This window comes from Tetrao urogallus (assembly GCF_951394365.1).
Source record: "Tetrao urogallus genome assembly, chromosome: 13".
Taxonomy (NCBI): domain Eukaryota; kingdom Metazoa; phylum Chordata; class Aves; order Galliformes; family Phasianidae; genus Tetrao; species Tetrao urogallus.
Genome location: NC_136826.1, coordinates 2823817 through 2849281, shown reverse-complemented (window position 1 = coordinate 2849281; position 25465 = coordinate 2823817). Strand labels below are relative to the sequence as shown.

Sequence of the window (25465 nt, the reverse complement as noted above, 5' to 3'; positions counted from 1 at the left end):
ATGGCGGCGGCCGAGGTGGCGCGGCAGGTGAGAGCGGGTCGGGCCGGGCAGGGCCGTGGGCGACGGACGGCTCGAGCGGCGGCCCTCGGGGGTTTCGGGGCTCCCGTAGGGGGAGCGGCGGTACCGCGCAGCGCCCGTCCGTACGGCTGCGGAGGGCCCTTCCGCGGGGGGGCGCGGGAACGGTGCGGGGTTCCGCAGAGTCCGCGTGCGGAGAGCGTCCGACCGCACGTGTCTGTGTGTGTGTGTGCCTGTCTGTGTCGGTGTGTGCGTGCGGGCCGGCGGTCTCATTCCGCGGAGCTGTGCCCGCCCACCCCGCTGGGAGCCCCGGGGGGCTGTGCTGCGTCCTGTGCTGCACCGCGGTGCGGGGCTGGGGGGGCGCCGTGCGGCCGTGCGGCAGGGCAGGGCCGTGTGCCGGCATCGCCGGGGAACGCCGCTCCCGGGAGCAGCCCCGACCCGCGGCCCTTTGGCACGGGCGTCGAGGAACGGAACCAAAGGCGGTCGGAACGGCGGTTTTCGGAAGCGCTCGCGTGATGCGGTGCGCCTGAGAGCGGGCGGTGCTCGGCCCTTCGGTGGCTGGCTGGATGCGGTCCATTGCTCCCACTCTTTTGCTCTTCCTTTGTGCTCGTCCTGCTGGGCTGTTAGCAGCTGAGCGAGGGAAAGAAATGCAAAGTCTTTACCTGTGCTTGCCGTTCGTGCGTTGCGTTTGTTTCACGGAGAGCGTCATCGCTGTCTGCTGGGTAATTGCAAGAGAGAATTACGGACCCGAACATGCGAGAATGAATTGGTACGAGCGTTGCTCTGCTTTGTTGTTGAATTGGAGCCAAATGCAGTCTGGGGAAGAGGATGCCACAAGGCCAACGTCAGGGGAAGGGATCCGATGCTGTTCTTGTTTAAATGCGATCTGAAAAGCTGTTGTATGGACAGGGCTGGGAACCCTCCCGGCTTCGGGATCTGCTATTTGCCTCCCGGTGTGGGCAGCCCTGCTGCAGTGCAGGAATTCCCGGCCTGGTTCTCAGCAGAGGCAGCAGCAGCCATGCTGAGCGCTGTGGTGGGGCTTTGTGGGCGGCTATGCCTCAGGCAGGTCTCTCTGTCCTGCTCTGGAGCAGCAGTGTGGGACCCCCCTGGTGTAGGAAGATCTGAGTGCTGCTCTCGTGGCCGTTCATCCTGAGGGCCCTGTACAGGTTGAGAGAACTGCAGTCTGAAACTTACGCCCTTTGTGTAAGCTGCTATTTAATGTGAGGCGCTGTTAGGCTTGGAGTACATTGTTATAGCATCTCTGCATTTTCTATATCGTTCTGGTACTTCTCTGTAGGAGTTGGGTCAGTGGTGTCTGTGGCGTGGAGGAGCCTTCAGAAAAGATGTGAAAATCCTCCAGAGATGGAGAAATGAAACAACTTATTCACGAGGCCGACCTTTAGTTTTGCTCTGAGATAGCCCTGCCTGGCAGTGCAGCAAGAGCACATGTTGCTCTTTTTGTTCTTTTAATCTAATCACACTTTGCTGCTTCCTCAGCAATAACAGCCTGTTCTCCTCGGAGGTCGTTCTGCACGTGTGGGGAAAAACACAGTTATGGGCATCTTGGGGCAGTGCCGGCACTCACACTGCCTTCCCACTGCCCACCTTTGCCTTTGGTGCACAGCCAGGCCAGCTCAAAGCCAGGGGAGGTGCAAGAGCTCTTGGCCGTCCATCTGACACTCGGTAGGGCATGGGCAGCAGTGACACCTCCAAATCTGCTTCTAGTACACGGGCTCTTGCAATGTCCTGGCCTTGCAGGCTTTGGGCTGGGGCATCTACAGCTGTGTGTGCCACATAGCTGTGTTTGACATGGTGGCTCAGCTGCTGCAACCGAAAATCACGTTTTGCAGCGCTCGTTTCCTGGCCTGAGACAAATGTGAAAGGCTCTGTAACTGTGTGATAAAACCACAGGTGAGGAGAAGAGGAGTGCACAGGAAATGACTCGCAGGGTAAATGCCTCCTCCGAGCCAGAGTAGTTTAACTTTGACTGTTTATTTTTCTTTTCCATCTGGATAGCGCTTATATTTAGGGCTGTGGAGAAGATTTGTTCTTAATGAGAGCCCACACAGCCACCCACGCTTCCTGGAGAGAGCAGCATTCAGACTGCCTTCCAGCGTGCAGGTTGAGGGCTGTGTGTTACAGATACCCGTGCTGGCTCTCCATCCGCAGGAAGGATGCTGTCTGCAGGCCCTGTCCTCCTGTTTCTCCTTCAGTGGGGCAGTGCACTCCCTTCCCGGGGAGGGAACAGCCCCACACACGTTCCAGCACTGTGTTGTTGTTTGGGTGAAAGCTGCTCAGTAAGGTCTGGAGGCATAGTGCTGGTGCTGGGTGAACATCTTGGCAGGAAGAATCGGGCTGATAGACAAAATATGGCTGTGGGGAAACACAGTTACACATTGCAAGGCTGTAGATACGGTTAATGGCTGAAATCTATTTGGATTTTCACATTTGGGGGAATAAAGCTGCACCAGCAAACCAGCAATCACACAAGGACTGGTGCTTTGACAGCCTGCTGGAGTAATGCACTCCCTAGAGATGTTTTTCTAGCCTGAAACAGTGGTGTAGTTAGCAAAGAAAAACAGCACGCTTGTCCCTACAAACAGGTTTATTTACGTTAAAGCAGAGTTTTGAAGGAATAAATTGAGAATTATACCCCTATGAACAGTTGCCTTATGGCTGTAGTATCTCATGTGAGCCGATGATGTGCCTAAATGGCTGGAGGGGAATTTTCTACCTTTGGCTCCTGAATAGCTTATTAAGAAAAGAGCTTTTGATCTGGAGAGAGAAACACCTTTCTGGGGGCTGCAGGAGGGGAACGTGAGACTAGCACAGATCGGCAGGGTTGTGGCACTGCGTGGCCATGCAGACTGCCCCCCTTGTGCTTTCTTCAGCAGTCTCCACATCTCCTGGTGCTCATGGCCATCCTATGAATCTGAACAGGCTCGGGCTTGCAGCCTGAGGGGAGGGTACTGCTGTGTTTGGCAGCTCAAAGGCTGCATTCTGTGTTGCTGTGTGCTGCAGCAGCGAGCTGTGCAGGAGCCGTGTTTGGGCTGTTCAGATACCAGATGGAGGTACAGATTTCCTCATTGTTGCTAGCTTGTTTCTGTAATCAAAGCTGTAATGTGGATTGTAATAGGCTCATGTGAGGAGGCATCGTTAATACCTTCCTTTGCCGTGGAGATTATTTTTTGCTTTCAGCGTAAGGTGAGACTTGAGTCTCTCAATAATTACTCAGGGAACAAACGTTTGTCCACCTCTCTTTCGACCGTCATGTTTGAGCATTGAACGCTTTGCACAGTTCAATATTGTTCTGACATGGCTACCATCTCGTATAAGGCAGATGGGGTGTTTTATGTGTGCTGTTTGGGTTTGTTTTGGAGAAGGGCAGCGTGCACAGGCAAGATTTACAGTGTATGTAAAATCTGTGCACGGACTGTGTAGTTGGCTGCGCTTGGGAGGTCTTCAGGGTGTGGAGAGAGAAGTGTATTTTGCATGAGAATGACACCAATTGTGTATTTTTCCTTGCATTTCAGGGTGAAGGCTGTCGTACTGTCCCTCTTTCTGGACACGTAGGATTTGACAGTTTGCCTGACCAGCTGGTTAATAAGTCAGTTAATCATGGGTTTTGTTTCAACATCCTGTGTGTGGGTGAGTATTTCCATCTGGGGAAGTTCTGTTGCTGAAAAGGCCTCTGCAGCTGGGTGTAGCTTACAAGTAACAGAATTAACAAAGTAGCTTTGATTTTAAATTTCCAATCCCTCTGTTCTGTCTGTTCTAAATAACATGATTTACTGGTGCCCTGGGAAATCCCTGCTGGCCTTATGGAGTATGGCTTTTTACCAAGCAGTGAACCATAGGAATAAAATGCCTAAAATCCCACGCTTTTATTATGATCTCTATTTGCCTGGTGTGATTCCATTTCGTATTTCTAAAAGCAAAGAGGTACTCGTGCTGGAGAACTTTGTTCAGAGGTCTTGTGTGGTTAGATATTGAATTATTATTATAATTATTTTAACAAAATACCAGTCGTGTTCCTCTTAAAGCATTAAAAGCTGTTTTTTGTTTTTTTTTTTTCCCTTCCTTTAGGACATAGTTGAATTAAAATAGTGCCTGGCCACACTGTGGTGGTGTGATTGCCTGTGCTGCCATGTGTTACATGTCTCAGCTGGGGTCAGCCCCACACCACACAGAGGCTGCCTTTCCTGCTCTGTGAGAGATCTGGCACAGGGTGCCAACCTGGGACAGGGTCCTGTGTGCCCAGGGCAGGGTTAAGTCTGAGATGAGAGGAGTGAAGTGCAGAGAGAGCACTGCTAAATGGAGCTGAGAGGAAAACTTTCCCTGACAGGGACATTCCCGTGAGATGATAAACTTTGCTGACAAGTAGAGGTCACTGTCAAGCTGAGTCAGTAGGTGGTTTGTACTGTACAGGAAAGAGATGTGGGCTTGTGAAACTCTCGTGTTCCCAGAGCTGAAGTTTGACAGTATTTCCTTTTGCACACATGGAGCTGCTGGTTGTTTTCCTACAAGTTATAGGCGCAGCAGCGGATGGCTCCTGTGCTTAAAGGTTCCCCTGGATGTGTGGAAAGCAGTTGAACACCTCTACTTTTCTCTTTGCAGAGCAGCATTGGAATGCAGTAATTGCTTGTCCCTCTGAATAACAAAGACCTGCCAAGATCAATATGCATTAGTTATTAATGTCAATCTTTTATGAATAGTAGCAACATAGACATGGTTGAGTCTGAAATAAAGAAGAGAGTTTATTACATAGAAAAATGTAATAAACTCCCTTAGAAAAAGATTTGCAAATGTTTAGTTGACAGACACCTACTTTAAGGTGGCTTAGCAGAGCCTCTTTGAAACTGTGGTAACAAAGTTAAACTCTTAGAAAGAAAAACAAAAAAAAAGCTCCCGGAATCCATCTGTCATTTAGACTGTTGGGTCTCACTTGTGCAGCCTGAGTTTGGGGTGAAGAACTGAAAGAACATAAAGCAAATGAGGCTTGAGGCCAACAAAACAGCAAATAAGTGAACTGATGACATAGGCTGCTGAACGCGACAGAAAGGCACTTTGGTTCTCTCTGTTTTTCAGCTGTGTGTGGTGTTTGTCAGGGGAAAAATCCAGCGACAGCTTTACTCTGCGCCATGCTGGAGCTGAGCCACTGATTCCTCCAGCTCCTGCTGGAGGAGCCAAGGAAAGCTGCAAAAATGGCTCTCAGCAGAGCGTCCAGATTAGAGCAATTTTTAGCTGTTCTCCTGCTGAAAGCTGTCTCCTCTGTCAGACAAGAGCCAAAGATAGAGCAGCTGAGCAAAGCTCTCAGAAGTTAGGGGTTGTGGATGGTTTCTCTGATATTCCTCAGCACAGCCATTTTCTTCCTGAAGCCTCTGTGCTGAAATGTTCATCCGTTAGTTCAGTACAAAGGCTGGGGAAGTCTTTGATGGTTGAGACATTCAGTGCTGGATGAGATGGTGGAAAGAGACGGGAACAACGAGCTGAGGTTTTCATTTGGTAAATTTTCTCAGTTTTGGCCAGATCATAGCTGTATTAGACTAGCATCACTATATACATCATTATAAGCAGGAGTTTCCTCCTTCCTCCCTCCCGGAATTTGCAAGGGATTTGTTTTAAGCAGCCTACTCAGTGCCATGAGAAACCACTGTTTTGCTGTAGAAATTACCTTCTCGTTTCCCAGAGGTGTGCTACAGCTTTGAGGCCTCTCACAAAGAGTGATTCCTGTTTTTCTGCTTCTTTCCTTTGCATACTCAGTAGCTCCCAGACTGGACCCAACGGTTTCTGGCTTATTACTTCCCAGCATTCAGTTTGTGCTGGAATTACCACCCCAGCCAGACTATTTCACCATGCATTACGTTCAGCCCCACGCTGGGTCTCCAGAGGAGCTTGGAGATGTGGGAGCGTTCATCGGCTGGGAAAAGGAGGGCTGTGCACAGGTTTCCTCGTGCCATCTGCTCTCCAGCAGCAGCTCGCTGTGGGGTGATGAGATGGAATCTTGGAGGATGCCAAGTGATTGGTTTTGTAGTTGGTAGTGCAAGCAGCTGAGTACAGAATTCCTCCAGCTGAGGAGCCACAGGTCTGTGCAGCAGCAGCGCAGCTGGGAGGCCGCAGGGCCCTCTGTAGCTCTTCAGCATCATCTGTGGACCCGTGTTCCTGCCCCTGGCAGCCTGGCTTTGCCTCACCATTCCGCCTGTCAGATGAGAAGAACTATTTTCTGCTCTCCTTGAGAGACAGCCTTATCAGGCTGCGCTGCCTCAGGGCTCGTCCTGACAAACCTGCTACATTGGATTAGCTCCCATTTCTTCACATGAAAGGGCTGTGCACACATAGACATTTTCTTTAAGATGGCATTATTTGATATCTGGAGCCGTGGTTGTCAATCTGGGGAAGAGCAAATGTTGCTCTCTCTTGAAAGGACTCTGCAGGGGTTCAAACGCTCAGTGCTTTTGAACAGCTGAGTGCTCTGAGGGCTCTTGTGTGCTCCTGGAGAGCGGGCTGAGGGTGACACAACTGGGGCTCTGAAGCCTGGAGGTGGAGGGGCAGTAGGCAGCTGTTTGCTGGGGGAAAGCAGGTCAAATCACCAGACCCAAAGAGGTTCAGCTTTTGCAGCAGTGATGTTTAGCTTGCAGGGCGCTTTGGCAGCGGTGCCTGATGTCCAGGTCTTGGCTGCCCTAAAATCTGCCCCATGCTGAGAAGGCACAATGCTACTGGGTTTCAATGGCTGCCAGAGCTTTCTGGCGCAGAGTTAACAATAAAGGTCACCATTCCTACCTTGTCTGTCCTCAGCACTTTGCCGGCCTGGAGAGCAGACTGCTGCAAGGTTGCATAATGCTTAAGTACAGTTTTGGAGATCAAATCTAAGCCTGCCATCAGGCAATAATCTCCCTGCCAAGGACGTCTCTTGCTTGATTTGCATACACTGCTGCTTTTTCCATGGTAAATCTGCCTCCCTTAATCCCCATTCATCATTTCTGGTTTTTGGAGAAGATTCCAGCGCTGCTGGCTGGAGCGAGTGCAGTCGCCTTGTCCTTTTCATCAGCCCATCTGTTCCATCTGGACTCCCATCCTTCCAAGCAGCACTTGGCAGTGGTTACATCTCCCAGCCAGCAGGGAGCTGCCTCTGTTTTGGGCAGAAACTCCTGGGAGGCTCAGAAATGCTTTGTTCTGTCAGTTTGCCATTCAGAGTAGCGCTGCTCCAAGTTGCATTTCATGTGGCAGAGCACTTCATTCAGCCTGATACTGTCTCACATCATGCTCTTGGAGCCAGTGCCATGGTTCCTGTGGCTGAGTTGTTCTTGGGCAGCGGGACACACAGTGCAGAGCCTTCTTTGTACACGGCCGGAATGCGCATGCTGACCTGGCTGTGGTGATGGCTGGGCGTTCTGCTTTCTATACATGGAGCTGTAGGTGTTTGGGTGGGAAACTGTTGCCTCTGCAGTCATGTCTTAGCAGTTTAGAACTTCCCCTTTCAAAAGGAAAACTTCATCTTGAATTCAAAGTCACCTTTGCTGGCCCTGTGTAGCATGCAGGAGATGGGAGTATAAAGATGTACTCTATCTTCAGCATTTGCCTCCATCTCTGCTGCACTGCTGCTGCTGAAAACCAGATGTGAAATTGGTTTAAAGTAGGCAACAATTAAGAGATTGGAGATGTATCTGAATGTGTCTGTCTTGTCCTCAGGTGGATGCTTTGCATCTTAAAGGAGGAGGGAGGCAGAAATAAGGGGCAGTTTTCGGTGTATTTTGCCTACCATTCACAGGGATCTCATGTCTTGGCTGCAGAGGGCAGTTCCCAGCCCCACTCTGTCATGCTGCACCTCTGTCATGCTGTCGGCAGCCACAGGGCTGGGTGTGGGGCTGCTGCCTGTGGGATGGAGTGCAGGGCAGGAGAGCAGCTGCCTTGTCCCCAGGAGCCCGCTGGGGATCTATGCAGCTGGCTCCCTGCTCCATCCTGCCCGCCCAGGCAGGAACCCTTGGCAGGAGCTCTGGAAATGCTGCCGCCTTCTCAAGCTGTTTAGATGTCTGTCTGGGTGTGTTTTTTTGTGTTTTTTTTTTTTTTTTTTTTACATTGCTGTTTTCCTGGAATCCCTGAGAAAGGCCTGGTGAGGTCATGCAGGCTTTCTCATGTTAACTCTTGAAATCCTTACCCAAACCACAGCAGTGCTCCATGCTTTGTGCACCCACTGGTGGGAAGTGGTACCCTTACATCCCAAATAGGGTGGGATTGCAGCAACTCACACTGCTGGTGCTGACTCTTCTCCCCCTGGGGCTGTAGACAGGTCAGTGTGAGGAGCCACCGAGTTTGCACCTAGCACAGCGTGCACTGGCTGCTGGCTGGCTCCCCAGGCGCCTTTGCAGCTCAAGGTGTCTGTTGACTTTCTTGCTGCCTTCTGGAAACTGATATTCAGTCCAGGCAGTCAGACGGTGTGCAGTTCCCAGGGCAGTGGAGTTTTGTGCTACCCTGTGCTTCAGCCTTGGGCTGGAGAAGTCTCCTCGGGCTGGAGAAGTCTCCTCTCGGGCCAACAGAGAGGAATTTGCCTGCTTGCAGGGGTGAGGCACAGGGATTTGGATGGAGGAGGAAGGGGAGGAGCTTCCCCTTATTGAATTGGGCATTTCATGCAACTTTGGATCTATTGCAGAGCTTGAAGCCTACGAAAACGAGCAGCTCTTTTCTTCTGAGTGAAGTAGGAAAATATTGATGGTTTTGTTGTATGTAAGACTTAGGGAAGGAGGGAAGGCTGCTTCAGTGAGACGCAGCCCCCTGGTGGGCCTGGAGCAGTGGGTGGGGTTCAGCTGCCTGCTGAAGTTACACCAAAAGCCAGAAGAGCAGCTCTGAAATCATGGTTTCCCCAAAACGCAGTGGTCCTCCCAGGGCAGCAGGGCAGCCTGCTGATAGGTGTAGTGCAAAGGCAGATCCTGCGGACTTGGAGGGCTGGCTCTGCTGTCAGTGTGGCAAGGCAGGCCGCCCTGTGGAATGAGCGCAATGGAGGTTTGTTTTGTTCTCCATGGGATGTATCTAAAACAAATTTAAGACTGGTCTCTCAGATTTGTCTGTTCACGCCAGATAAGGAAGCAGCTCTCTGTTGATAGATGGAATCCAAATAACAGTTCAGTGCTGCAGAGCTTTTGGAAGCAGATTTTTGAGTGTAAGTTGCACAGCCCCTAGGTGTATGGAAATGAGATATAAGAGAAAATGCCCCTCCCCAGGCTAGAAGGCTGTCCCCCAACTCAGCATATTGTGAGTACAAGAAACCAACTGCACAGCTTGCTGTAGGGTAGGAACCGACTCAGTGTTTCTGTACTGAAGCAAGCTATTTTAGTGACTGCTAATTACAGAAATACTAACCTGGAGCATCTATTTTAAGAAGAGGCCATGGGCCCCATTTCTCCCTTCCTCTCCTTGCCTACTGATGAAAGCAGCATCTTCTTTAGTGCATTATGGGTATCTGCAGGATTTGAGTGATGCTTTCCCCCTTGCCTTTTCAACTCTTTCTTTTCATCTCTCTTTTCTTGTGATATTAATGGCCATTAGACTGTGAAATGTAGTTTGCCCAGAATACAGACCTCCCATTGTACATGCCTTTCTGCTTGCCAGACAATCCCTTTGGAGCATGAGATCTGCTTTCATCTGCTACAGTTTCACCCTTGTTAGTGTTTGAATTAACAGGGTTTACTGAAAGGGCAAGCCATGTTAATATTCAACAAAACATTTTGTCTCTCTTTTTGTCCAATAGGGGAAACTGGCCTTGGTAAGTCCACTCTCATGGACACGCTTTTCAACACCAAATTTGAAGGTGACCCAGCATCTCACTCACAGCCTGGGGTCCAGCTGAAATCCAGTACCTATGACCTGCAAGAGAGCAACGTCAACCTCAAACTGACTATTGTAAGCACAGTGGGCTTTGGGGATCAAATCAACAAAGAGGACAGGTAAGAGAAAGACAGAGACGCTGTAGCATGACCCAGTTCACTCATGCAGGGTTTCCTTTTGTATCCTAGTTGGGCCAGACTCTGCTCTCCTCTTTCCTTCTTACAAGTTGCCCATGTCATCTTTTGGGGATGGGACAGGGAGAAAAGAGGAGAGAGGCTGTGGTGTGTCATCACTGCTGCAGCTATCAGAGCAGCTTTTGTTATGCTGTCAGAACAATATCTGGCCCACTGGTAGCCTTCTGCCCAAGTTCATCTGGTGGGGATTGCTGAAATGCTGCAGGGCATTTCTGTGCTCTTTGCCTTGTGCTGTACTGAATGCAAACTTGCAACCAAACATCTGGTGTGGACCAGTGACTGTTTGGTTTAATGGCCGCTTCTGGCAGGCCACTCTTCCATCTCGCCTGTGGAAACATGATGAGTAATCATTGAAATGTAATCTGGGGAAGTATCTCTGGCAGCTCATGTCCCAGCAGGACCAGAGCATGGTGGTGAAGGAGTGTGTAATTCCACCAGGTCCTCTCTAATGTCCATCTTCACAGAGGCATTGTGATGGAGTTTGCTTTGTTGTGGGTCTGTTGGATTCTCATTTTAGTTTTAAGATGCACTGATGTTCTTTGCATTGCAAGTCTGACAAGCTCTGTATTTCAGATGGACTTGGAAAGGAAGTTGCAGGGTTTTTCTGCCTTAGAACACCAGGCAAAGGTAGTAGTGAATGGAGATGCATCTTTCACCTGTAGGAATTGGGACTGTGAGAGCAGCAAGCCATTCGTTCCCTGGGTGCAAGCGAGAGTTATACACTGCTGCCAATGAGTCTGCTTTACCCTTCCTTTGAAAAGCATCTCTCCCTCTCACATTTTGAAGTATGAGGCCACTTTCTCTGGAGGAGATTAGTCTGTAGTAACCCACAGCCTCTGTAGCCCCTGTCAGTAGTGTTTCTCCTCTGCTGAATTGTCAAACAGGCTGATGGAGTCTGATGCAAGACCACATCTTCTTGTCAGTGGTGCAACATTTATATTTCATATGGGTGAGGAGGAGGGGAGATTGAGAGACTTGGTCCTGGGAAGTGAATAGCTAAGCAGCAGCTCTTTTTTAAAAAGCTAGAAATGGAGTAGGGCTGGTTAACCTCTGTGAGATGTAAAAATCTTTTTCCTTTCGTTAAAGCTACAAGCCCATTGTTGAGTTCATTGATGCTCAGTTTGAAGCCTACTTGCAAGAAGAACTGAAGATAAAGAGGGTCTTGCATAATTACCATGACACCCGGATCCACGCTTGCTTGTACTTCATTGCTCCGACAGGCCACTCACTGAAATCCTTGGACCTGGTAACAATGAAGAAGCTTGACAGCAAGGTAGGCAATTTAACTGTTACTGTGCAGGTCACCGTGTACGTGATGGAAATGCTGCTGCTTTTCCAGGGCTTGTCTCTCCACCTGCATAGCCCTTATGCTATGGCCCCGTTGGCAGATGCATCGTTAGACTTACTGAGTGCTTTTAAGTTTTTGTAAGTTGTACTACAGACTTGGAAAAACTACCTGGAGCCAACCTTAGGACTTACCTCTCTGTTTCTCTCTAGGTCAACATTATTCCTATAATTGCCAAATCTGATGCCATTTCCAAAAGTGAGCTGACCAAGTTTAAAATCAAGATCACAAGTGAACTGGTCAGTAACGGGGTTCAGATCTACCAGTTCCCAACAGATGATGAATCAGTGGCAGAGATAAATGGAACAATGAATGTAAGTGACTCTGCTTCCTGCTCTCCCAGAACAGGTCTGTCACTGTAGGGGTGGTGGCCTATATTGGAATGTTCCTTAATTCCACTTTCCCTTTTATTTTGTCTCCTAAGAACAGAGGATCATGTTTTTGTAGTGTCATGCTATGCTAGCAGAGCCTTGAGGAAGGCTACTGGCTCTCTGGCAGGCTTTTCTAGTCAGAAAGCAGATGGAGTTTAACCCCTTCTTTGTCTTAATGCATAAGTGTTGAGGTTCATGCAGGGAATTGGACAGATGGTGAAGTCTGGCCATGCTGGGCATGGCCAGTCCTGTGTTGTGAATAATCAGATGAATATTATCTGTCTGCAGCAGTGAGCAGACTGTCTGTAGTCTCTGTTCTATGCTCTGCATTTTTCACACCAAACAGCCTTGTTATCCTTGATGGGTGTTTCCTCTCCCAGTGGCCTCTCTCTTTTCCAAATGTCTGCTTCTGGTCACTCTCAGAGTAGGAAGAGAAAACATATATGATGCTGTTGTAGGCATTCTGGGTTGTATCAACTGATGCACAGAGAGATCAGCTCTTTAAATCCTCTGTTAAACTGATGCAAATCATGATCACCAGGTGTTACAGTTGAAAAGATTAATGCAGTGGAAGGGCAACATAGGACTGTAACAGCAAAGGGACCAGCATGGATAGGATGGTATTTCAAAGAGAAAGTAAAGATGCTCACCCATCTCTGAAGATCTGGGCTTGCAGGAACTCCACAGGGGGGGGATCTCCAACCAGAGATCCTTCCCCTGTGGCAGTCAGCCCTTAAATGGGGTCTAAGAGGGGTGCAGCCAGGCTCCATCCCTTTCTGTCACACAGCTGAATTGCCTTCTCCTGTGCTCCCAGGGCTGACCCAGTCCTTTCCCCAGGTGATCAATCAGTGGTTCTGGCCGTGATCATACACCAGATTTATGGGGACGAGACAGGCTAGAACCTGAATGAAGTCAAGGCTCTTTTGCAGACCTGCAAAACGTTTATATCTAGATATTATTTTTACAGAAAACAAATCTACCCATGTTACAGGTCAGGAGATGTGTTTGTGGAGGACTGAGACCAGTAAAAGAGCTAGGATGGGATGTGTGAGGTCTGTAACTTAAACTGCCAGTTTTAATCACGCTTGAAATTGAACAGCAGACTTAAATTTTTGTCAGCTGCCCTCACCTTTGTGTTTGTGCTTTTCTACAGAAAACTTCATTGTCTTTGTCTGTTACAGATTAATGTCTTTGAAAGGTTGTAAATGCTCAAGTCGTGCTTCTTGCTGAGCAACAAACATTCTAGATGAGCTACCTCTTCTTTTCTTTCTTTTTTTTTTAATGCAGGGAAAATTGAGACTGATCTCTTGATTAGTTAATGTTTTGCTTGTGACCTGCTTTGATTATCTTTGCTATGACAAGTAAAATTAGGTTTTAAAATATGCAAACTCATTACTTAATATGCATTCTAGGTTATTATACTGATGCATAAGGAATTCTCTTCAGAGTATTTTGCGTTCAGAGTTGACTTCCTAAACAAAGAGGAAACAGCCTGATGTGACAGAAATGAAGATACAAAATCTGTGCCATTCTGATCAGAAGAAGTATTTAGCCAGGAACAGAGGTGTCAAGTGCAGTATTTAGATACCAGTCGGATTAAACAAATCTTCAGAACAAGATGCCTGATTTTGCTTGAAATCAATTTGGTCTTTTTGAGCACCTCACTGTGTGTATGTTTACAAGAGATGTAGAGAGCACTTGAAAATACTCTCCAAAATGCTTTGGATCTCCTCCCATCCAGGTTTTATTCTTAAATCATAATACAAAAAGTAATCTCTGCTATTCTTTCAGCTCCCAGCTGGCTTTTCCATTTTGAATGAATTCATTTAATTACTGCAGAATATATTCTCCCTACACCTGGTAGTTAAATGAAGCCATGTGCAACTATATGAGTTGTCTGCTCCTCGTGGTGGGAGCTGGAGCTTACTTTTAGAAAAGGAAATCACCAGCACTTTCTGCTTAGCAAAAACAGCAGCTGAACAGTTGGTACTGATAGGTGAACCTCTAGCAGAATAGGCCTAGCTCTGTGCTGACACTCATCCTTCCATGTGCTGGCATGTCAACATGATTGTAAAAGTAACTGTGTGAAGGGTGCCTCAGGAGGCTGTGGTGCTCAGGGCCTCCTCACAGCCCAGAACAGCCCCTCCAGACTGACCACTAAGCCCCACTTGTACTGCTGTGTCCCTCGTGAGAGAGTTGTGAGGCCAGGCAATAAAAGCTGAAGAGCCCATCTTTGAGAGTGCTTGCAGGCAGCGTTGCTATTTGGCTGTATGAGTCACACTCTGAAAGTAGAAAACACCCTGAAATCTTTTTCTTGTCCTGTTACTCACTTCTCCGTTATTTCAGATCACCTGTGAAATTAAAACTTCTCTACTTACTTCTGTAAACAATCTGGGGTCACTGATCTTCCATACATTGGCAACCTGAGGCACTTTAATTGCCCAGAACCAAGCACAGTTTAAAGGCTCCAGCTAACAAATGTCTCTGCACAGAACTCAGCAGAAGGGTTGAGTGCATGGAGCTGGCAGCTTTATTTTTAAGTACTGAAACCTTGCAGTCGACTTCTCTGCAGCTTGGAGGAAGGCTGTATGGTTCCCAGGAGCAGGCAGAGGTGGGAAGAGACCTCATGTATTGCACAACAGACAAATGCAGCAAAGATAGCAGAGATGGGGTTTTCTTGCCTGAGTTTGGGGAATGAGGGGTGAGCTCTGCTGAGGTGTTGGGAGCAGTTCTATTCCAACCTGGCTGAATTTGTACTGGGAAAGTCTCTTAACCTCTCTACAGAACGGGAGAAGAACCTTCTTTACATAGAAGTGACTGTTCTGTGTTTCTGGGTCACAACAAGCAAATTCCTCCTTGTATCTAAGCATCAGGTACTGGAAACAACTGTCTCTTATGGAGTGTGGCCTGGCTTAAAGAGAGTAGCAAGACACAGTCGAGTTAGTGGTACCAGCTGTGCTCTGCTCTCTTCAGGGTCCCTTCTTGTGACTATGATCCCTCAATTCAGCCTCCTTTGCCCTCTTGCTGTACAGCCATCAGTATCATAAGGACTTTATAAGCCATCAACATGCCTTTGGATTTTACAGAACTTGAGAAAAGATGCCGTTTTGATAAAGGAGCAGTGAGGGTGAGCCCCAGCACATGCTATGGGCAGCACCAGCTGGTATCAGTACTGGGTAGGCTCACTGCAGCTCAGCAAATGTAGGGTCCTTCCCAGCTCAGCCAGCAGCAGACCTCAACAGCAGACCTGAACAGTGGATGCAGAAGCTGATAAAGTGCAGGGATGAAGCAAGCAGGGAGAAAACCTGTTAATCTGGGTAGAAGGAGAGACTTCAGTTTCCTGATCGGATAGAGCAAGTTATCTTGTGTTCTGGTATGAGCTGAGGGAGTGGGAGGGGGATAAAAAAAAAAAAAAGGCTTGTTTATTGCTTCTGTGCTTGTGCAGATGTTCTCCTCAGCCACCGCAAGCCCCTGGGACAGCGCCGCAGGCAGAGCCGCACAGCGTTGTGTTCCAGCTGTCACTCTGATGCTAGTTTTGCACTGGCTCATCTCACCTGAGACCCTGTGGCTGGGAGGATCAGCCAGGTAGAGGACATAGAGTGGTAGCACTAACAAGGTTTCCACAAAGGACCTTCCCTTCTCCCCCTTGTCTTGGGCTAGCGGCCAGTGATTAGACTCCCCGAGATTAGCGTGTGTGTAATGAGTGTCTTGCACAGTGTCTGTGCTAATCTCTGTGTGCTATCCAGTCAGCCAGAGCTGAGAGGCACTAACAAAGGTTGTATTAAATGTGTTCCAGGCCCACTTGCCGTTTGCAGTGATTGGGAGCACGGAGGAGTTGAAAATAGGAAACAAAATGATGAAAGCTCGTCAGTACCCTTGGGGCACAGTGCAGGGTGAGTCAAGATGTGAAAATTTCATGACATGAATGGTGACATTTCCACTAGGAGGCAGTGGACTCGCTCTTGTAAGAGCAGTAGGGACCTACTGGACTTTAATTTCTCTTGGAGGTTATCCTTTGTGTCCTTGTAATAGTAAATCCTTGCGTCAGGACAGTAGCAGCAGTGTCCTCTGTTCAGAAGGGCTGTTAAATCTACTGGGGGAGTGGCCCAGCGGGGAATGTGAGAAGAGACCTTTGTTTCTATCCCTTTCTTACCTTTAATGTCTTCTTACAGTGGAGAACGAAGCTCACTGTGATTTTGTGAAGCTGCGGGAGATGCTGATCCGTGTGAACATGGAAGACCTTCGTGAGCAGACCCACACACGGCACTACGAGCTGTACCGGAGGTGTAAACTGGAGGAGATGGGTTTCAAGGACACTGATCCAGACAGCAAGCCCTTCAGGTGGGACCCCTGGAGTAGGAAGGAGAGCTTGAGGGAGGAAGCATTGCTGGATGCATTGAGTGTTTGTGTGTGTCCTTGGGAGAGCATATAAAGAACCAATGTGGCAAGAAAGCCTGCCTGGTCAGATAAGTCTAGACTTCAGCAAAGGTGTCGGCTGAGGGGGAGAAGGTGAAAGCACAGAGAGCACGTGCAGGACTTACTGAAATGGCAGACGTAACAGTGTCAGTGCTGCAGGGATACTGAGGTGCCCATCTGAACGAGTGTTTGTTGCCAGCTGGTCTCTCTGAATTGCCCAACATTCAGCATATAGGGAAAGTACAACAGCTTACATACCTTGGAAATGATTGGATAAAGATGACTTTGAGCATACATGGGTGGGTGGTAGGAAAGCAGTATTCATGGTGAAAGCCTGATTTGAGAGACTTGGGGAAAGTAGAGTTTGTCTTCAGTTGTATCACAGGGCTTTTCTTTCTCTTTAGCTTGCAAGAAACTTATGAGGCCAAAAGAAATGAGTTTCTGGGTGAACTGCAGAAAAAGGAAGAGGCAATGAGGCAAATGTTTGTCCAGAGGGTCAAGGAAAAAGAAGCAGAGCTGAAGGAAGCTGAAAAAGAGGTGAGCAGTACAGTACTTGTGTCTTTGTGGCTATGCATGATATACTTCCAAGTAGGCAGCTGCTGCCACATACACTTCCTGCAGTATGGTTTAAGTTTAGTTTATTAAAGTTAGTTTATTAAGAACTAACAAACAAACAAACAAAAACAACTAAAGTTTAATGTGGTACATTAATGTACTTGTCCTGTAAGGTTGCCTTGTACAGCTTAGTGTGCCATGAAAGTGCCATATACTTTGATTCTGACTGACAGCTTTGGCATGCCAAAATTCAAGGAGAGAAACGGAACCCCTGATACAAGCTTGTAATATAAAAATTATACCCATACAACTTTCTTAGAGCTGGGGAGGGACATGAAAACCCACTACTGCATTTTAAAAGAAATAAGGCCAACAACTCTGTTAAGAAAATGAAGCGGATTGATTATTTATTCATTAGTGATTATACTCTCCCAGTCCTCTGCTGTTAGTCTGTGCACTGGTTCCTCACTAGAATAGTGCTTGTTGTGCAGGATGCTTTGGAAGAAGACTTTTCCTGCCCTTTGTCTATGCATTGTTGGTCAGGGTGCAAGAAACAATGTAAAGACCAACAGAGATTTGTGGGCTGAGATCTCATGAGAATCCTCTGCCTTTCTTCTGTGAACAGAGTGGCTGGTAGAGTTCACCTCTCTCTTTTCTCTCTAGCTCCATGAAAAGTTTGATCGTCTGAAGAAGTTACATCAGGATGAAAAAAAGAAGCTGGAGGATAAGAAGAAATCTTTGGATGATGAAGTTAATGCATTTAAACAAAGGAAGACAGCAGCTGAATTGCTCCAATCTCAGGCTCAGCAGGCTGGAGGATCACAAACTCTGAAGAGAGATAAGGAAAGAAAAAAGTAAGTTGTTAACCTGATGGTATTTGCTGCTCTTTTAATATTTTCTGGGTATTCGTATCTCTTTCCCAACCTAGCCAGTCCTTATCAGGGGAAGGTCTGCAGACAGATATAATCCCTAGTAAGTCTGAGTGGTAGCTGGATGTATTTTAGCTCCACATGTCATCCTCAGGAGCAGGGAGCACAGTACCAGCCTCCCTTACTGGTTGCTGACAGCATGGAAGAGAATGAACTTGGTTCAGTTTGCTGGGATTCCCTGCCCTTCCTTTGATCTGTCAGTGTCTCTAAGGAAGTAGGAGGTTAGGTGTGGTTAGCAGGAGTATCCTGCTACCTAGAGATGAGTGTGTCCTATTTTAGGGTCTTGAATAGATTTAGAAGAAGCTTTGGAAATTGTTCAGGGAACATAATAGTATTGAATTCTTGAATCTGCAAAGAGTAAGTCTCTGAAAGCAGTGGTAGTCTCTACAGCCTTATACCAAAATTTGACCTTCCCAGAAGCAGTGAGAGATAATGCACAGGTTTAGAAGAGTTCCCCATGCAAGGGAATGGCGTGACAGGATCTGCAGCCCCTTGTCAGTGTCTCATGCTCTGGGATATCTTAATGTTCTGTGGTTCCTCAATAGCAACCCAGCTGTGCAGCTGATTTACCTAGCAATGAGAAGTGGTACATAATCTGAAACGGAGGGCTGTCCCACTTTAGCATGTGTACAAAGAGCAGCGTGCAGATAGATGAGTGTCTGTTTTTTATACCATTGTTGTATCATCCTCTCTCTGCACATTCGTGAAGCAAATCCATAGTAGATCCTGCCTGTACAAGGCAGTTTTAGTACATGGGGAACTGCTGTTAATATAAAGAATATGGCACATGCCCAGATAGCTGAGAGGACTGCTTGTCAGGAAAAATAACCCATAACTGTTATACTTGGAATCAAGTGAGACAGGAGAGGAAAGACCCAACAACCAGAATCAGATCCTGTTTTAGTCATTTTAGTTTTGAGCTGGAACTGCTACAGTGTCAACATTCTTTTGCAATGAGCAATTAGTGCTCCTGCCCTTTTCTCATTGTCCGTTCCTTTTTCCAGTGCGTATTTTGATTTGCCTTTTTGAATTACCTTCAGGGGTTTTTGATGTGTTTTTGTACTGAGGAGCCTGAGACTAACTGGGCCAGACTTTTCTCCCCAGCCTTTGGGAGGAGTACACAGCTGTGTTTTTTTCATGCTTACAGCTCTCAGATGTCTGCATGCTGAGGACTGCAGACTTCTGAGCTGAGATTAGTCCAGGTCAGGAATGCCCAGAAGGGAGATGACATGCCCTGTACTATGAGCGCTCAGTAGCTGTGGTCCAAGTCACATACTTGTTCCTAGAAGCAGTTCTGGTCTCAGAAGCACTCCTGACATGAAACATACTCCTATGAAAATGCACTGGTACCATCCTTGTTGATTAATGCTGGGGCAGGGTGAACTCTGTGCAAGTGGTAGATCAGTGCTTGATTCAGGCTTGGGAAGAAATTAGGTTGTCTCTCCCTCCTCCTGGAAAGCAACAGTGTTAAAAATGGCAGAGCTTTCTTCACTCTAACCTCTCCAGTTGCCCTTAATGATTCATTTTTGTGTTTAGATCATAAATCTCTGTAACAATCCATGAATTTCACAAGCCAGTAGCTTAACTGTGTCTTGTTCAATAGTGGCTGGCAGTACAGTAGTCTTTTTCTTTCACAGATTAGTCTTTTTGACCAAAGCTCAGTAGTTTGCACTAATCATGGCTTGGTTTCTTTTTATTATTTTTACATCATCATCATCATCATTAGCTCTTACATGTATGCTGTTTTACAGTTAACTGCTGTTTGGCTGCATGGTGCATGAGGCACGTTGTCCTGGTAAGCGTCATTAACATATATAGACCTCACAGTGGGATCAGTTACAGTTCCTGAAAAAGCAGACCCTATGCAACTCCAGAAGCCTCTAAGTGTTATCATCTCTGTCTTATTCTGCTTTCACCTTTACTGTACGGGCTTTTCACTCTGTTTCTATAGAAAGCTGTAGAACAAGGATGCCATGAAGCGTGTCTTCAAAAATGTGGCAGAGTAAAATGCAGATGGAATCAATATCTGGACATTAAATGTGCAAAGATAAGGATTAGGTCCTCTTCCTTATAAATGTTTCCAGCAGTTTGCTGTCTCTATCTTTCTGACTCCCTCAGAAATAAATGAGATTCTTAATCACATAGGCCATGTCGATACTATGGCAACAATTGCTATGGAGATGTGATGATGGAGCCCAGCTAGCCTGCAGATCCCTTTCCTTCCTTCTCCTTCCTTTGCTCCCACCCCTTCAAGTCACAGGGTTAGCTTGGTTACAGTGCAGGATACAAACTAGTTTCTATTTCCTCCACTCCCAACAGATGGTAAAGTCTGCCCAAACTAGAGTTTTCATTTATCCTAAAGCACCAGAGAAAGAGTGTGTGAGTACTGTCGATTGACTGTAGTTGATTTTCTAAAATCATGAGAGATGTGGAGTGTTCAGCAGATAACGGAAAGCTCTGAACATAGACTAAGACACTTTATGACATTTTCAATGCTCCAGCGGGCTGCCCTGTGGATGGATATTCACTTGTAGCAGGCGCATGTCTGGGAGTCATGCCAAGTGTGTGTGGTTTGGGTAAGGCTAGTGGAAGGAGAGGAGAGGGCTGTGCTCAAGCTGTGGCCAGAAAGCCTGCCAGAGCGCTTTGCCTCTGATTGAGGCCAGCATCTGAGTCTCTGATGAGTTTTGCCAGGGCACAGAGGGTTCCCACTGAAGCAGAGCTCTGTCAGCAGGGTCCCACTGTGAGTCTGCCCAGAGTGTCTTTGTCTCCACATTAGTAGGGATATGAAATGACTAGATAGTCATTGGCAGGCTTGTCGAACAGAGAAGGGTGTCTGAAAGGGTTTACAAACATAGCCATAAATAAGCATCTGCAGTGGGAAGTGCAAAGTGAAGGCTAATTTAAACAAAGATGTCTAAGAAATGCACCTGCCTGGCAGGAAAGCATAATTATTAGCTAAACTGCTAATGACAGTGGGTCACTTACAGCTGTGCTGAGTGTTTTTAAATGAGCCTTTTTAATTTGCTGTTGATTCTCTGGTGAGAGGAGAGGGAAAGCTTTTAAGGGAATGTCTTGCTTCTTGACAGAGCAACAGTATCTATTACCCAGTATGAGGACAACAGCATCCCCAGCCTGAGCACAGGTTTCCCTGAGGTGGGATATGTTGGAGCAGCAGCATTTAATTATAAAACATCCTGACAACTCAGCTTCTAGGCCAGCTTTCCCTGCACACAAACCTAGGATTTACGTTTTCTATCAGACAGAATCCTAACTATCTTGTGGTCTGCCCTCAAGTGGGGAACAGCTGATTACCCAATTCCATACCTCTTGTCTCCACCAAGAGAAGTTGAAAAGCGAGTACACGTTATGCTGTCAGTGAGAGGTGTTTGGGTTTAATTTCAATGGGGCAGAAGAGCTTCAGAAGGGTCCTGCACTGCTGTCGTCTTGAGCAGTCTGGTAGAATGAATGCCTCTGCTGCCAGCATAACTGTAATACAATGAAAAGAACAATTCTGTGCCTTCCAGGGTCTGAATGTGGACAAATAAACTCAAAGAACATCAGTGTTCATTCTGGTGCTGAGTATGAAGGCACAGCTAAAGTGGAGTTGAGAGTGAACATTACTGATTTCTGTTGGGATTGGATTGCTTTTGGCAGCCCGTGTAACTGTACACTGTTGTGTGTTAGGCTTGGAATCGAATAAAGATCTTTGTTTCCACTATACAAACGCAGACAGTGCCTTTTTCAATGGGCATTTGTCCTAGTTGAATTAAATATGTATACATGGTACTTTTTCAGAATTCAGAATAATACTCTCAATATTGATCCATACAGTATTGCAGGCCCCAGTGTTTTGCAGGGGTATAAATAAGTCACCATTGAGGAGTTCTGTAGCTTGCAAAAACTGTGAAAGGATTGTTTTAGAGAAGCAATGTGGTTCATCCCACTGCTGAGTGTGTGTGTGTGTCTGCATAAAGCATGTTTTGTAGTCAAATTAAACTTTATTAACACATAGCAACATTTCCTGTTTGTGTGCGTGTGTGTTAGGAAGCATATTTGTGTTTTTTTTGTTGGTGTTTTTTTTTTTTTCATTAATCCATAAAACCATTAATCTGCCTTTTTCTTTCATTTTCAGTTCGGGTTTCCTGTAGAACCTTTCCCTTCGCACCAGAAGCGAATGCCCCCACATTCGGTTAACACGCAGCCATGCCATTGTGCCTGTTTGCTCACCTTTACTCATTGCTCCCTTCCTGTGCTCACCAGTCTGTTCTAAGCCACAGTCCGCACCCTTGGCTGTTCTGGGTTACAGTTGTTTCTGTGAAGAACTCAGCAACAGCCTCTGTGGAACTGGCGAGAGATGCTTGTGGCTGATAACTTCCCCTCTGGTCCATAGCAGCTGCCAGGCGCTTGTAGCATCACCACTTCTCAGTTACGCAGCTTTTTGTCTCTCCCCTGTTTTGTGCGAGGCTGCATGGTGGCAGCAGCTGCTCAGCCGCGTGCTTTTCGTGCCACCAGGGGTCGACTGCAAACGCAACCCGGTGCGGTGGTGTCCAGAGATGGGCTGCCCTCTCACCTTTTTAGTTTGCAGTAGCTAACCTGTCATTGCCCTGCTGCGCTGTCATGTGCAAATCAAATCATCTTAAAGGACTTTTTGCCAAACTTTACGTCCTCGCAGGCGTGACGGCCTGAATCCAATCCTCAGTTCCCAAGCCTGGGGGATTTTTCAGACTTGGATCCATGGTTTGCAACTAAGTGTTCTCTGAATGCTGCAGGGGTCACGAAGGATCTCCTGCCTTGTCTTCTTCTCAGTGTGCTGGGCTGGATGCACATCCTGGATCCAATCTCAGGGAAAGCTGGTCACCTTGCTGTACATACCAGTGCCTGTGAAGAAAGATGATGACGTTTCTTTGCCTTTCTTCTCAGTGATTCCAAAAATTTTTCAGTTTAATGCAAAAAGTATCACCTTTAATTTTTTTTTTTTTTTTACATCTGTTTAGAGGAGTGCAGATGTTGGCAAGTTGCTTCTTATATTTTCTATTCAACAAAAGCCTTGTTCTAATGCAAGATTTGCACTAAAAGAGAAGGTGTTTGCTCTTTGTGGCCAGGAGTTCACCCAGTGGCCGAGTGCAGCTGCAGTTTGCCTGCAGGTGTCTTTGCTGTGTATTTCTGGATGAGTTGTTTGTTTGTTTTTTAAATAAAGCCTTCATCAGACAGTGAATTCTGGTTAACATTTACTTCTTTTGTTTTTCTTTTTTTTTGTTTTCTTTGCCCTTCTTTTACAGTAACCCATGGCTCTGTACTGAGTAATTATCCCTGAATACAATGGGCTGGAATGGACCTTCATTTACTTGTTAAATCACAGGGTCTAATAAAACGTGACAGCATTTCAGCTGTAACCTTTCCATGGTGTTACTCTTGCTCTCTGCTATACTCTTGTTGTGAACTTGTCTTACTATGTACTGGTGGTTATTGCTTTATTAAATAATATAAAATGAGTCCTAACGAGTTTGGGACACTGCAGCTTTAATTTCTCTCTCTCTTTTTTTTAATCCATACAGTTAATAGCCTTCCCCTTTCTCTCAGTCCCTCTCTATCCAGAAAACGTAAAAATAAGTTCTGTGAGATGAGTTATTTTTGCTGGCAAAATAACAACACGGTTTAAGTGTATTTATTGGTGACATTAAGATGACACCACCACCTTAGTTTGATTATCAAATAGTCAAGAGATTAGAAAGTTTTCTTCACGCTTGGGGCCATTTTCATGACATCGTTTATCCTTTACTATTTTTATTTCTGCATAATACTATGTAAAGACTGGCATTTAACGGGTGTTTCCATTTCAGTCTTGCTACTTGTGTCCCTTATCCTCCAGTTGCACTGTGTGCAGGCAGGGGGAATCCACATGTCCTGAAACATCAGGGTGTGTGCTGTTGGAACTGCAACAAAAACCCTCCAAGCCCAGAGGTTTTTGAAAGATAAGCAGGTGTCAGAGCTAGCCAGGATAGGTAATGCAAGCCACTGCTGAGGATTTTTCTAGGAAGGTGTTGTTTGGGATGGTGCTAAAACCTCACAGGCTTCATTTTGTGTTAGCAGGCTGGCTGCTCATGCTAACAGGCTGCAGCCTGGCCTTTCGCTTTGGGGCAATCAAGGCAGCTAGAACTCTTGATTGCAATGTGTTGTCTCAGTTTTGCTATGAATACAGTTTTATTTCCTGTACAACTCGTGTTGGGTTTTTTTTCTTTTAAAGCAAGTTAAACTAATTTGAGTGGTTTGCTTCATTCTTCACTATTGAGTGCCCCCTTCCAAAACCAGTCAGAGGTTTCAAGATTATCTTTTAAAAGAAGCATTTAATGCAGGTTTTTTTCTTTAACCCATACTGCAAGTTGCTGGTTGTTCTTCCTGAACATTTGCCTTATTAGAATGCAATTAAAAGTATTTTAAAAGAAAAAAAGTGTTTTACTTGTGTGATTTCCATGAAGGTGCCATGAGATACATGACCTCACAGAAGGAGGTTCCGCTCTCCTGTCAGCTGTTTTCATGTTGCATCTCTTTTCTCTGCTTTTTGAATGTCTTTCTCTTTTTTGCTAATCTTCTGTTGTTTTTTTTTTCTCTTTTTTCCCCTTTCTCTCTCTGTAGCTTTTTTTAATCTGTCTTCGCCAGCTGCACGGGGTCTGAGGGAGAAGATTGCCACTTCTAGAAGAGGTTAGGGGTCCTCTGGCTGGGGCGGGGGGGACAAATTTCAGTGTTAGTGTCGGGGTAAGAAGCTCTGTACTGACTTGCATGGTATCTAAATGAGGTGTCCTGTGATCTGTGTGACAGGATAGCGGGGGGCTGGTGGGTTACCCGCGGGTTTGGAGAACACAGATGTGATGTTTGGACTAATGATGTAGCTAATACATTTTCAAATACTGTTAGGAGCTTTTTTTTTTTTTCTTCCTAATTATGTCTTTAATAATATAAATGTTGCGGGCTTCCACGGGGCTTGGAGCTGGGGGGTATTTTCAATCCGCTGTCGTTGGGTCGGTTTGGGGAACTGCGCAAATCTAAGGGAAGGTGAAACACGGTGCGACGTGAGATGGTGGCAGCGACAAAGTATTTAATTTTAACAGAGAAATAAAGTCACAGCTGTGTGTTTTCACTGGTGTCCGTGCCCTTTCTGCCCAGCAGCCTTGCTCCCACGTGGGCGGTGGGGTTATCTCACAGCACCGCTGTGGGGCGGTAAGGCCCATTTCGAACAGCAACTACGGCAGCCCGCGCTGTGCTGCGCTCTGCCATCGCGCGGGTAAGCTGCCCGCTGCCCGCTGCCCGCTGCCCGGCTGCCCGCTGCCCGCTGCCCAAGGTGAGCCCGGCGCGGCGCGGCGCGGCGGCTTCCCGACAGGCGGCCGTTCCGTAGGCGCTGCGCACTCTGCGTAGCCGCACGGAGCGCCGCGCGCTTCCCGCCGCCGGGCGGCGCCCTTCCGCCGCGGGGAGGGCTCTACGCTCTCGTGCCGTCTCGCGATGTTTCGCGCGGCCACGTGACACAGAGGCCGCCGGTGCGCTCCGCGAGAGCGGGGCCGGGTTCGGTGTGGAGAAAGGAGGGGGAGGAGGAAGCGCGCTCCCGCCGGGCCGGGCCGTGGGGAGTGGGGCCGGGCCGGGCCGGGCCGGAGCGGGCCGGGTCGGGCCGGGCCGGGCGGCGCTCCCCGGCGTCCGGCGGCGAGGCGCGGCCCGGGCCGCACGTGGGGCCTGCTCACCTCCGGGCCCGGGCCGCCTTCGCCGCCGCCCGGCCCCGTGCCCGGCGGTTGCGTTCCCTCCTCGGCGGGGCGGGGCCGCTGTGCCTGCTGAGCG

General features: G+C 47.5%; 1 protein-coding gene across 1 annotated transcript; it reads left to right on the top strand.

The window, feature by feature from the left end:
- SEPTIN6 (septin 6) lies at positions 1 to 22948 on the top strand (the record flags this gene model as incomplete). The annotated part of the gene is made up of 10 exons (XM_079541790.1): positions 1 to 27; positions 3549 to 3663; positions 9758 to 9953; positions 11115 to 11301; positions 11526 to 11687; positions 15541 to 15637; positions 15917 to 16085; positions 16565 to 16697; positions 17379 to 17569; positions 22924 to 22948. 10 exons carry the CDS (start codon positions 1 to 3, stop codon positions 22946 to 22948), a joined length of 1302 nt encoding a protein of 433 aa, XP_079397916.1.
- Between the last annotated feature and the right edge of the window lie 2517 nt (positions 22949 to 25465).